The 14,087-nt window shown below is 43.4% G+C and overlaps 1 protein-coding gene across 1 annotated transcript in view; it reads left to right on the plus strand.

The window, feature by feature from the left end:
* The first annotated feature begins 794 nt into the window (after positions 1 to 794).
* The window catches only part of piezo1 (piezo type mechanosensitive ion channel component 1 (Er blood group)), an 89,958-nt gene continuing 76,665 nt past the window's right edge, over positions 795 to 14,087 (plus strand). The window contains exon 1 of the mRNA XM_085442416.1: positions 795 to 1,246. Coding sequence (XP_085298542.1) covers positions 1,183 to 1,246 — 64 coding nt within the window. The 5' untranslated portion in view covers positions 795 to 1,182. The remainder of the gene's footprint in view (positions 1,247 to 14,087) is intronic.

Below are 14,087 nucleotides of genomic sequence, written 5' to 3' on the forward strand. Positions count from 1 at the left end.
AAGCCTCATTTTAAACACAGCTATACTGATAACTGCTTAGTGGATCACTTAATAAAAAGGCTATAAAAACAATTACTATTTGTACTAATTACAAATTATTTGAATGTAGGCTATGTAACTTTTTATATGCACCCCCTGGCATGTGTTAATTATGTTCAAATACATTCTCTGTATACTGTTGCTTAATAAAGTTGTTGTTGTTTTTTTTGTTTTTTTTTTGGGGGGGGGGGGGGAGCAGAATAACACTAGATCACAACCACGTCACTGTGTGTCGACAGGGGCGTAATTTCCAGGGGGGTTAGGGGGGTCAGATTTATTTATTTATTTAGACAGAGAGACCCCCCAAGGTTTAGCACGCTGATGAGCAGTGAGCTTTGAATGGTCCACAGCAGCCACTCAGCCACAGGATGACTGAGTGGACTGTGCGCCATTGATCTCTTCTGTGATTTGCAGCCGGAAGCTGGAAGATAAATCTGTGGCTGTGGCTCAATGCGGACACTGAGCCACAGATTTATCAAATCCAAACTTTTGTTGACTTTGTAACTGAAACCTGTGAAAAATCAGCTGATATCTGGAGTTCTGTAATGTGGAAACATCTGGAGAGAACAAGTCGTAATTTCACTGCTGAGCGCCACGAGTTTATTTCAATTAATATCGTTTTTCTAAGTCATCACATCAGGATCAACGCGGTGACCTCTCCACGCCGGTGCTGCGTCACCCTGCGTACGCAGAGGGGCGCTACCTGACCGCGTTATTATACGAATTTTGCCAAACTTGACGTGAGGAGCGGCCTCAGGTACCCCCAAGTACTGACTGACACGGGAGAGTGTGAAAGGGTCATTAGAAGAAGGACTGAGTGCTGTGAGCGCTCTGCACGAACTTTAACGCGCAGTCAGACTGCGAGAGAGGGAGGCGACTGTGAGCAGCTGCAGTATGAACGCCCCTCACACGGACCGCCCGTGAATCACTTTTTCCATGTGCCGCGGAGCCGCCTCAGCCCGGCCTCCAGCTATCCCTACAGAAGACCCCCTCCCTCGGCTCAGCGCGAAGCGGAGCTTCAGTGTGAGTGTTCACGTTACAGAGTAACGGCCCGGACAGCGATCGGCCACCTTAGACCAAATGGAGTGCGTCTGACATCGAGCCAGCCTTCGTGCCGTGTGCGCGGCGTTGACGTGCTCTGCCATGGATCTTCAGGTGGTTGTCTGGCTCTTCTACTGCCTTCTGCTGCCCTCCGGCCTCTTAACAGGTAAGCTGAAAGAGAAGCAGCTGCACTGATGCCAGCACAGCGGCTCTCGGCTCGTCCGGGCTCGGCTCCGTGACGCACTGGGAGTTCGCCAGGGAGTCAAAACTCTCCACAAGTTTGACAGAAGTCGTACAGGCCGACACATTTCCACACTGCGTTTATAGTTCAGAGGTGTTCACAGAAACTCTCAGCCCTGCGTGTCACACAGCTCTCTGCTCCGGAGTTTGGCTCAAAAGTGTCACTGCTGCGCGTGCACGAGCACGAGCTTTTCTCCAAGGCGCTGATGTGGAAAACACCAGTTCACATTAGGTAACCGAACTGCTGCATGCACTGCAGGTTTTCCTGAGCGTGAGCGGAAAGTAAGTGTGTCTATTGCGCGTGTTAAAGCTGCCATCCTGTCTGGGCTGTGGAAAAGCTTGTTTGCGCCCCCGTTTCTCAGTCAGCCATCAGTTTAACAGTGGACATGATGAAATGCCTTTCAGTTGGGGCCTGCAGGAGAGAAGACGACCCTCTGTGTGTGGGACAGACAACAATCCAGTGGCTTGTTGGGTGGTGGGTCCTCGCTAAAAGCAGTGTGTGGCTGTGGTCTCCAGCAGCCCGCTGACACACCCTGCACTGACTCGACTGCACTGGTACTTTCCTTTACAGTTGTGTAAATATGACATGTTGGTGACGGTCATTCGTAGTATGGCAGCTTTGTTGGGAGCAGTGCCATTGCTCAGCGGTTCATGCAGACGCTGCTTAAAGATGAAGGGTGTAGCTGTCCCAAAGCTTTTGGAAGAATGGTCTCCTGAATGTTGCTGAACACATCAGCAAACAGTTCATACTGCCATTCTCCTCCTTTACCACCGCAGTGTTTTACTGCTACTCTTTCATAAAGACCTGCAAAAGGCTGGGTCCTGACACGTGTTTGTCTTCTTGCTCGCATGTTCACCGCAAACTTCTCTCAGTTGTGGTTTGAATCAGTGGTGCTGTTCTGTAAAGGCAGTCCCACACAGGTTCCTGCACGCGATACACTGCACTTCTCTAACAAATTCCTCTGAGAAGAATCACAACAAAGTTGTGATTTTGAGCATATAGTCAAAGTCTGAACTGTTGGCTTGGTTTGATCAGGTTCCCAGTGTGAAGCTGTACTAATATCATGGAAAACTCTGGTGATCACAGAGCCTCTTCTTAGGAAACCCAATAATGCTGATTCCTGCACAGAGCCCTCTGAATGCCATGGTCAATCGTTGGGGCAATCGTGGCTCAAGAGTTGGGAGTTCGTCTTGTAATCGCAAGGTTGCCGGTTCGAGCCCTGGCTTGGACAGTCTCGGTCGTTGTGTCCTTGGGCAAGACACTTCACCCGTTACCTACTGGTGGTGGTCAGAGGGCCCGGTGGCGCCAGTGTTCGGCAGCTTCGCCTCTGTCAGTGCGCCCCAGGGTGGCTGTGGCTACAATGTAGCTGCCATCACCAGTGTGTGAATGTGTGTGTGAATGGGTGGATGACTGGATATGTAAAGCGCTTTGGGGTCCTTAGGGACGAGTAAGGCGCTATATAAATACAGGCCATTTACCATTTTACCATGGTCACATATTCAGTTAAAAATAACTACTGCTGTTTATGGATCATTTACACTATCTATTCTGTTTCACCCAAATCCATGTAGTGATCCTACAAAAATAATGACTCTTTTCTGCCATTTAGGGATTTTCCAAATCTAAAGCCATGTTATTTAAATGTTTTTATGCCCAATCTGCTCTGGTTTAGGTTAGGAGTGTCATTCAGCAGAGTTTGTAACAAGTAAAATTAATATTCTGCTCAGATAAAACAGGAAGTGTATGTTTAGCCTAAATCCAGCTGGCAATCTCAGAGGACAAATGTCATAAGCTGGAATGTTAACAGTCTTACTGTGTGGGGCATGACTACTGTTGCTATGAAATGTTGGGAGACTGAGAGAAACAGAAACAGTCTCAGACAGGATGCAACTTGTTACAACTTGCAACATTGTGTCTTTAAACAGTTCACATTGTGATACAAAGGAAGTGAAACCCGACGATATAACAGCCAAGAGGACATTGCATCAACATTTCCTGGAGAATTACCCTCATCCAAACAAACACTTTGTGATCCTGATCATGTGTCGCTCTTCACACTAAAATTTCAAATATTAAGGGTGGTTGTAGCTCATCTGCTAATCCCAAGGTTGGTAGTTTGATCCCAGTCTGCCAAAGTGTCCTTGGGTAAGACACTGGACCTTGGGAGAATGTTTGATAGAAAGCACTTTTATGAATATTGTTTGTAATCAGTTGTTTCAAAACTCGTGGTACATTGACTTTTTATGAACGTTAGTGACAGTGATTTGTAAAAACATGCAAACGTACATGGAAGTACAGCTTCAAAGCAAATATTTGTTGTGAGGACCTTAATTTTTGATAGATAGCTGGCAAAGGAACAATGAGACAGGAGCTTCTTGTTGTTGGGAGTGTATTCCAATGCTCACAACCCAGAGTTGACAGATTCCTTCCACCTGTTTCTTTGCAGAGACAGTAAGAAAGTCCATTCCTTACATATAATGATGGATCAAGTATCAACAACAACAACTTTATAAGGGCTGTGGAATAATGTAGTTAAAGTTTACACAAGCACACTTCACTCGAGCGTGTTGAACATAAGTAGCGAGGTGTTATTTTAGGTTTCGGTGAAAGATCTGAATTAAAAAAGATGAGAGGGGGAAAAAGCGCAGCACCACTGGCTGGGTTTGTTTCAGACACAGACCTGATCTGAGTAACAAAAATGAGCCTGTTTACAAGAGAACTGTGTGATGTAGCCTAGTGAGTCAGAGTCATTCCACAGTAGTGCAGTTTAACAGGACTTCACGGCTCGGTGAGAAATCCTCGGTGTGTAGGAGTGAGTCAGAGAGAAGGATTTATTTGTGCTTTAATTTCGCCACCATCAGCACACTGAACAGCAGCTCATCTCACTGTCATTTCTAAGAAAAGGAAACTGTACAACCTGCTCTTGACTCGGAGTCCGATTTTCCTACGTGCTTAGTTTTAATGGTAAAGGTATACTGTTACATGTTGATGCCAGGAGGCAAAGAGGATAGCTACGTTTGGAGAGTTCAGAGTTGGGACAGCGTCTGCTTCAGTGCTGTGATTGGCCTGTTTGTAACAGAGCCTTAACTCATGGAATATCTGACTATAGCTGTAGAACTCATTTAAACACATATGAACCAGGGCAGAGCCAGTGCTTTCCTGCTCTCACAGGCCTTTAACATGCCGCACACTACAGTCACATTTAAGCAATCCCACAGACTGATTTAGTACGTTCATTCTTTGCACTTGAAGCACTTTGTCTCTCTGACATACACTGATATGTCTGAGTTTGCTGTGAGCCACTCAACCTGTATACTGGGCAGAAACATCCTTTGATAAGGAATAGGCTGCAAAGCACCGCTGAGTCTCACAGCTGCAGACCTACACACTGTGTACCTGCTTGAAATACTTGGCAATAAGTACTGCTGTATTTTCACCCTGACACAAGTTTTTGTGCTATTTCTCTGAATATACAGATGACAGAATATAAGAGAATTCAGCATCAGGCTGCTGAATGAGTCTGCTCCTCTGCTAGCTAGACTAAGTGTTTTGCGTCTGTTATACCCAATAAAACGGCTCTGTTGTTTGTTAGTTTTGATCAGCTGGTATTCTTTCTGTGGTTTCTGGTGTTTGGTCAGTCAGTTCAACATTTTGGCAGCTTGTTGAGTGATTTCATCAGGCCCGAGTCAAAACTGTTTCTGTTCTTTAAGTGTTTGCTTCAAATCCAGGCTTTCACCTTCAACTCTTCCGATTCCTTCGGCTGATGTATCATCACAGACATTTATGTTATGCAGTGTATTTGTTTTTACTGTCATGGAAACGGTGCAGAGGAGCACTGGGCCATAAATGACACACACCAGCCACTTCATTAGGTACACCTGTTGAGCTGCTTGTTAACACACTTTGAACACAAGTTCAACATGAGCATAAAAATTTGGAAGAAAGTTCATTTGTGTGACTTGGAACGTGGCGTCATTGTTAGTGCCAGATGGGCTGATTTGAGCATTTCAGAATCTGCTGACCTGATAGGATTTTCCCACACAAGCATTTCTAGAGTTTACAGAGACTGGTCTGCAAAACAAGAAAACATCCAGTGAGTGGCTTTGTTGTTAGTGGAGGTCAGACTGCTTCAGGAAGACAACAGTGATTCAAATCACCGCTCGCTACAACCCAAATATGTACAAAAGCATCTCTGAACACATCGAACCTTGAACGGGATGGCAACAGCTGTGGGCTGAGCAAAACTGGGCAATAAATGGATCCATCGGCGTCGTAGCAGTGGTTCAGGTGGCTGTAAATGTGTCTCTTATATTTTCCTGGCTCACTTTGTGCCCCTTAGTATCAGCTGATTGTCGTTTAAACCCCACGGCCCACCCAAGAATGTTGTTGACCATGTCTATCTATTTCTGACCACAGTGTTCTAGACCAGTGGTCCCCAACCCCCGGGCCTCGGGCCGGTACCGGTCTGTGAGTCGTTTGGTACCGGGCCGCGAGAGTTGAGGCTCAGGTGTGAAATGTCTGGTTTTCAGGGTTTTTATCGGTTTTCAGTGTTATTTTGTTATTGTTTTTATCGTTTACTCGGTTTTCCTGGGTCTTTTCACGTATGTTATGAATAAATCTTATTTTTTTCGGTACCGGTACTAGTTTTATTTTGTTGTATTTATCCGCGACACCTTAAAGGCCGGTCCGTGAAAATATTGTCGGGCATAAACCGGTCCGTGGCGCAAAAAAGGTTGGAGACCGCTGTGCTAGATCATTGCAGAACCTCTGACAGCTGCAACCAGCAGGATGATGCACAATGTCACAAAATTAAAATGGATCTCACACCACTGTGCTCAGATGGCCTCACAGTCACCTTATCTTAGTGCAATAGAGCACCTCATCCATCGATGTCATGGATGTAGCAGCTGTGACAGCGTTACATCAATGTGGACCAAAATCTCTGAGGAATATTTCTGGCAGTCTGAAGTCCTACCCAGTGTTAGTCAGATGTAACTAATGAAGTGGCCAGTGAGCATACGTGTGTGTGTGTGTGTGTGTGTGTGTGCACACACCTTTTTTCTTTCCACAAAAACAGGAAAGTTGCTCAGGATGAACTCTACTACATGCAACAAGAGAATGTTCCATTCCAACAAAGCTGAGCTGGACCTTTATCACCGTTGCTCCTCGCTTTGATTCTTTCCTCAGCAGAAGCGTTTTTACCTTTTAGATCTGAAAAAGAGTGGAGAGGAATCTCACTGACAGAACAGATTGTAATATAAATAGCATTTGATCAAACCTCTGTTATAACTGGAGAGAATGTGATCACCATGTCTTTATTTCATCTCTCTAATCATGTCATCATACATAAAGCTACGTTTAAGAGTTCTGAGGACCTCACATGAAGGGAGCCTTTCTGCAACCTGGAGCTTGCAAAAGTGCACTCATGTATGAGGTGAGCAGCAATAACATAATCTGCCAGACTGAATCTCAGCATGGACTCAAACGGAGACATAAAGTTAAAAATCAAAATGTGGCATTGTTAGTCAGCGAGCTAGCTGTCGCTCTTGGTACTCTTGTATTTGATTGTGGATTTTGTCCTTGGCACATATTGTGCACTTCCTTTTATTGTTGTTTGCCGTTGTTCTGCCCTGTGTATTTGAGTTCAGTGCTTTGCTAAGGTTTGATGACAGGACGCATCAGTTATTGTTCAACTGAACAAGAAGCAGGAAACCCTGGCTTGGAAGCACAATGAGGGATTTTTAAGTTAAATACTAATATAGAGAGCTCTGATAGTTTAGCAGTTTACACATTCGCCTAAAAGTGGAAAGACCCCTAGTTTCATCCAGGGAGGAGATACAAATCCCTTTGGCCAAATCAAACATGCCGACCGGCACGCTGAGGCACTCCCAGCAGAAAAGAACGTCTCCCGCTGACACAGAGGATTCCCTTTTGACTTCTCTAAATTGCACTTCTGTTCTAGTTTTCCTCAGTTGTGTGAATAGAGGGTTGCAGAAAGACAAACTTGTGTCAGCAAGTATATTGCAGTTGTTCTGTCCTTGATGCAGTGTGCACTTGACTATCATATTCCTGTGGCACTCTTTCATGTAATAAAAATAAAAGTATTTCCACATCTCCACTGCAGTCTATGAACCTGTATGGAGCTTCCTTTAATTAGCTCTAGCCTGTGTAGGGGAGACCTCAGATGCCCCAGCAGATGATGTAGAAGGCCGTTCAAGAACTGGCTCCAGTGTTTGTTGCTTTGGTAGTTGATAGGTTTGTAGCTTGAACCCATCCGCTGGAACGTTGAAGACAATATAATTACACAGCAAAGCAAGACACAAGTAGGCAAAGTTCTTCATGTTTCTCGTGCACGGGAGAGAACCGGACAAACGCCGTTCCTTCGCTTGACCCCAGTTGCTCTCGTCCGTTCTCCCGTAACACTGTTCTTTTATTGAGGTTACATGAATATGCATAGGTTCATTAACATATAACATCTTACATAGGTATACATGTGAACAAAGAATACTGTGTGTGTGTGTGTGTGTGTGTGTGTGTGTGTGTGTGTGTGTGTGTGTGTGTGTGTGTGTGTGTGTGTGTGTGTGTGTGTGTGTGTGTGTGAGGTCAAGATGTGACCCTGTGAAGAGTCTAGCGGGTCCATCTGAACAAAAGGCTCTTATACTTAAACAGATATACGTGTGTTTGCTATGCCATATATCAGCAAGAGAAGATACGGATCTATGCCAGAACACTCTGTAGAGGAGTGAACGCACTCCCCTCTTCATGCTACACAGAGTTGTTACAGACCTCCTAGGATGAGACATTCTTTCAATCTACAAATGATTATACACTTCTAAGCATATATGAGTAAATATTTCTAAGCATAAATGACAATGAACAATACAAAACCTAACAGTAGTGAACGCCTGTCAGTGCAAAGATATTAGATGGTGGTGGTTGTGTCACACTCAGAGGTGGAGCTAGAAAGATTTTCTTTGGGTGGCACGGAAATCAGATGGGCTGGCAAAAGCCATTTCATACACATTTGCAGGTGTTTCATTCTCTGTTCTGTACCGTGTATAGTAAAATACATCAAATGAAGCAAGAGAACATGTTTGATATATCTTGATGCATGCTCAATCATCCAGGTAAGTAAATCTCCAAACGTTGATCCAGTTCATCTGGACGTAGCGTTTTGTGGGAGAAACGTTTCGTCACCCATCCAGCTGACTTCTTCAGTCTCGCAGATGTTACACCCCGGCCTAGGCAACCGGGGTGCAACGCAGGAAAATAAAAATAAGGAAAATAAAACCACGAAGGCCCTCCACCAAAATCCCAAAACGAAGGTGTCTCAAACGAAAATACTAACAAACCCATTCACAACTATTTACAACAGACTATTTATTTACAACAAAAACACCAAACTATTTACAACACGGGGGAGATCGCGACCATGACATACTGAAACACAAGGCTTAAATACATAGAAGGAGCAATCAGGGAATGGACCACAGGAGGGAAACACAGCTGGGGCAAATTAGAACTGACGAGACAGGGAAAATGTAAACTGAACACACTAAGATAACAACAGACCTTCAAAGTAAAACAGGAAACACATAACAGTCACGCCAAAAACAAAACACTGACACACCGAAACGTAACACAGAACACAAGAACCTCTGTTTCACCTGGATTTACACGAGCAAAGTTTGAAGACATCCAATTATTAATGGCAGAAAAGCATTGTGTTGGGGTTGTTGGCTTAGCAGAAAACTACAGCTACATATTATCAGCATAGCAGTGGTCGGAGATGCATTTGAACATGTTTCATACATGACCCAGAGGTAACGTATGTAGTGAAAACAGAAGAGGTCTAAGTATAGATCCACATACAAGGGGTGCCTAAACTGACTAATATGAATTCTGAAGTATATGTTAGATGTGTGATAAAACTTTTAGAGAACAGTTCCAGTCAACTCGGCTCTGTTTAGTGAGACTAAAATGGATTACTCACCTTTATCTAAGTGAGAGTATCATTAGTAATTATTTATGATGTTTCTGTGCTGGGCTTTTGTTTTCATTTTCAATTGAAACAAAAAAATTAAATTTATCAAAGATATTATTTCCCTCTGCTACGTGAAAGCAGCAAGGATCCAGATGAAAGGACTGGATATATAATAATAATAATAATAGATTTTATTTATGAGCGCCTTTCAAGTCACCCAAGGACACTTTACAATAGGATAAAACACTTAGTAAAACAATGGCAGAATAAGAACAATAAAACAAAAGCACAAGATAAAATGAACAAACAGTGGATTCACAGTGAATATGCAGATTTGAACAGATGAGCTTTGAGTTGGGATTTAAACTGGGAGAGAACCAGTGTTTCTTATTTCAGGGGGCAGAGAATTCCACAGCCTGGGAGCAGAGCAGCTGTAAGCTCTGCTTCCCACGGTGGTGAGGCGGAAGGAAGGTACAGTAAGCTGGATAGAAGAAGAAGAACGAAGTGAACGGGCAGAACAGGTGGTGGTTAACAGGTCAGAAAGGTAAGGAGGAGCGAGGTTATGAATGGCCTTGAAGGTGAGCAGAAGAAGTCTGAAAATTATCCGGAATTTCACTGTGAGCCAGTGAAGTTCCTGAAGAACAGGTGATGTGCTGGTAGGAGGTGTTCTGGTGATAATGCGAGCAGCAGAGTTCTGAACCAGTTGAAGCTGATGGAGGGATTTTTGGGGGAGACCATGCAGAAGAGAATTGCAGTAGCCAATACGGGAGGTAACAAGACTGTGTACAAGAATGGACGTAGACTGGGTGGAAAGAGAAGGAAGCAATCTGTTAATGTTACGTAGATGGAAGTAGGCAGAACGGGTGAGATTACTGATGGGAGATTTATAGGAAAGCGAACTGTCTAGGATGACACCAAGGCTCTTAACCTGAGGAGAAGGGAAAACTGTGGAGTGATGGTGAGTGAGAAATGGTTCGCCTTCAAAAGGTGTATATATATGATGGAGAGAAGCTGGGGCAGATGGAGGGGTGATGTCAGTCGGGCAGGAAGAAGAGTGCACGTGTGAGGCAATATCAATGAGAGCTGTTATTGAAATCAGAACTGGGTGAGACACTCGACGAGGGTAAAATCATCCAGACTCAAATTATGATCTGATAGCTTTGAACTTGTCACCAAAGGAATTTAGCAGTATCAGAAAACGTGGTAAGCAAAGAGGAGGAATCAGGAGTAAGTCTAAGTCTGTTAATGGTGTCAAACAAGAGCCTTGGATTGTGCTTGTTAATGAAACCAGCTAAGTAAGATGTTTTTCGCTGGTTATAGTTGAGTGTGCTTAGCAATTCCTTCATGCGATGGTAATGAACATCGCATAGTGAACATAGTGACATATGTAGATGGATATGTAGCTGCGCCTGATGGCTTCTAAGGTCAGTGAGCTGAGCATCCTTGAGTTAGCTGGGGTAACTTTGACTGAAGGTAGTGGACCACTGGGAAAGGTCAGGAAACCAGGCGTCAGTGCAGTGATGACATCAGCAGAGTTGAAGGTGTCAGTGCAGGATTTCAGTCACTCCACAGTAAAATTCAGTAAATCCAATAAAACCAGTGAAAGCTGTCAGAATACAAAGAGAACCAGTTTGAAAAATTTGAGTCCAGAAGTGACAAGTGATCTTAGCGAGGAGAAAGATTGGCACTGTTGTGCGAAATCATCACACAATAGTGCCACAATGGAGCAGCTGCACTGCACCATAACCAAAAAGAGTCATGGCTCTATGATAAGGGACTGCAGTTTTTCCAGCCTGCTTCTCCATCACTCTGTCGAAATCTTGGGCTGGTGACGCACCTGAATCTTTATTTGGCTGCTCTGAAAACCGGCCTGTTGTCTCACATCACACCTGGAGAAAGCCGTGGCACACAAATCATGGCACACTTACAACCCACTTTGATTTAAAACTGCCCCAACTGTCAGTGAAAGGAAATGTAGTTACACATTAAATCGATGAGATATTATAAAATTATAAAATATTATTTTTTTACACAAGTAATATACAATCCTAATATGTTATTTATTTATTATTTCATTGTGGACACTGTGAAAAAACAATTTCTATAGTAGATAATGAGACAACTTTACTGTCATTTAATTGTTTTTCTATCTATTATTTTGATGCAGCATGAATGTCTGTGTTAGCTGTAAAACTTTATGCCCTCCTTTACACTTCCCACAGTAATCCAGGGGCCACACTGGATTCTTTGCTGGGCCAGTTCTAGCAGGTTGGTGTCTGTTTGACACCCATGCCTTAGATCAGGGCTGCCCAATCCCGGTCCTCGAGAGCTACCGTCCTGCAGCTTTTAGATGCATCCTTGTTCCCACACACCCGAATCAAATGAATAGCTTGTTATCAGGCCTTTGCCAAACACGATGGCATGCTGAAGAGGTAATCAAACCATTTGATTCAGCTGTGTTGGAGTAGGGATGCATCTAAAAGCTGCAGGATAGTAGCTCTCGAGGACTGGGATTGGGCAGCCCTGCTTTAGATGGACTTCAAATTCAGATTCCTTTTATTTGTCATTTTCATGCTTTGCATACAAAACACAACAACCACACAGTAGTGCATTTTGTAAAGTAATAAACCAATAAATAAGAGCGTTTAATAAATGGACTAAAAATATGCAATAAGATGAAATAAATATTATGAATGGTAAATGGGTAAAAGTACTGTAGCAAGGAAACAGTACAGTCAGTCCCTATGAGCAGCTCACATACTCTGGTTAAGACGTCTGTGTGCTGTCCTTGATCTAATGCTACTGTATCTGCTCCCAGACTCTGAGCATGAACCAGGGGGTTGGTCGAGTCCTTTATGATGCTTAATGCTCTGCGCCTACAGCACTTAGTGTAGATGAGGCCAGGAGAGCGAAAGTGTTGCTGGGCCTTCATGATGATGGCTGCGGCGTCACTGGTAGTTAGCTTATCTATCAGGTGAACTTCAAGGTTTTGGTGCAGTGAGCCCTCTGCATTTGAAAACTGCTGATGGTTAATGGGAGCTGCTGCAGGCAGCTAGTTCATCTGAAGTCATCCATCCTTAGTTATGTGATTCATGGCTGTTAGCTGCTCTTTCCTATGTAAGAAACAACTGTGGTATCATTGCAACTGTTATCACATGATTTGCTGAAGTTAGCAGAGCAGTCATATGTCATCAAGGTTAACAGTAAGGAGCTCAGTAAGACAGCAACAGTGAGCACAGACTGATGGGCCATGCTCTGCCTGTAACAAGCAATCATGATGTAAACAACATATTTCTTCTCAAAGCATCATTAGTTAAGCAATTTGTAACATCTAAAGGAACAACATTTGATTATTAGAATTATTTTTGAAAATTACAACTAATTTACATCTTTTGTCAAATGAAAAGTGTATAAAACATATAATCCACATTATTATTGAAGACGTTATTCACCATCTTTTTACTAATGTATCACATGGTTTTCATTCAAAGCAAGCAACATTATTCTTATTTGTATAATGAAACCACGTTGGATTATTTTGACCATCAAAACAATGTAAATAAGCACACAAGCAGCCGAGAGGTGGAATTCCTCCAGTGGGTCCTGGGTCTATCCTGCAGCCTCCTCGGACATGCCTGAAGCCCCTGACCCAGGGTCCATGTGTGAGCTGCAGTGACTGATGCATACAGCAGTAAGCTAAAAATAACTAGACAAATTATGATTGATTCCTCTTACATTCAATTAATTCAAAGCTGCTGCTGCTGCTGCCTCTTGTTGACATTGTAAATCTGAGTTAAACATTTTGGCTGGTCCTAACTGTGTCATACATCTTTAAAGAGTTGTTTGAAGGTTAAGACTAGGTTTATAGCTAAGGTAAGAATCAGGTTTTAGCTAAGATAAAGATTGCAGTTAGGTACTTAGTTATGATAGTTAATGTTAGGCTAAGGGACTGGGGAGAAGACTATTCCCAGTTTCAGCCAGAAAGTCACTGGACTTCTTGAAGTTTCTTGAAGACCTTTCACCCAGCAGGGCCCCGAGGTCATGTGACCAGGGCTTGCTTGCTGTCCAACACACGAGGCTGAAAACAAAAGGCGACAAACTTTTTGTAACTGTGGCCCCCAGACTGTGGAACTCTCTCCCTTTGAGCCTGAGATCTGTGGACTCAGTGGTCTCTTTTAAAAAACAGCTAAAAACTCTTCTTTTTAAACTTGCTTTTAGTTGATTTTTATTTTTAGGTTTTAGCTTCTGTGAAGCACTTTGTGATTTTTATCTTGAAAGAGGCTGTATAAGTAAAGTTTTACTTACTTACTTACTTACTTACTTACTTACCTCGCATCTGAGAAGCTTTTTCAGTCCTAAAGCCAAATAGTGGAGAGTCACAGGTATTTAAGCTGTAGTGGGAGTTGTCCCTTAACAGGGTCGTTGGCCTACTATCGATCATGTGCTTTACCACAAGGTGTGAAAAAATGCCTGGGTCATTATCAGCAGAGACTTTGCCTCACCCTATCATGTGACCCATTGAGATCAACTGATGCAAGATGTGAGCGGGGGTTGAGGCGCCTCGGGACAAATCTCAAAACTGTGTTTGGTGGCAATCAGTTGGTGTTGAAAGCCACCCCCTCTGTTCAAATATAGTAATATAATGTAATAAATAAATAAGGGCTATGGTCCTTTAGGGTGGGGATGGCAGTTGCACATCTGCCAGAATATTGCACACACTAAAATATTGCACATGGAATGGCAGCAACATAGTCAGTAGCTGTGACAGAGTGATTATATGCA

Source organism: Copadichromis virginalis, linkage group LG19 (genome assembly GCF_057382275.1).
Source record: "Copadichromis virginalis isolate Kocher_CV1m ecotype Utaka linkage group LG19, C_Virginalis_male_GT1.1, whole genome shotgun sequence".
NCBI lineage: Eukaryota > Metazoa > Chordata > Actinopteri > Cichliformes > Cichlidae > Copadichromis > Copadichromis virginalis.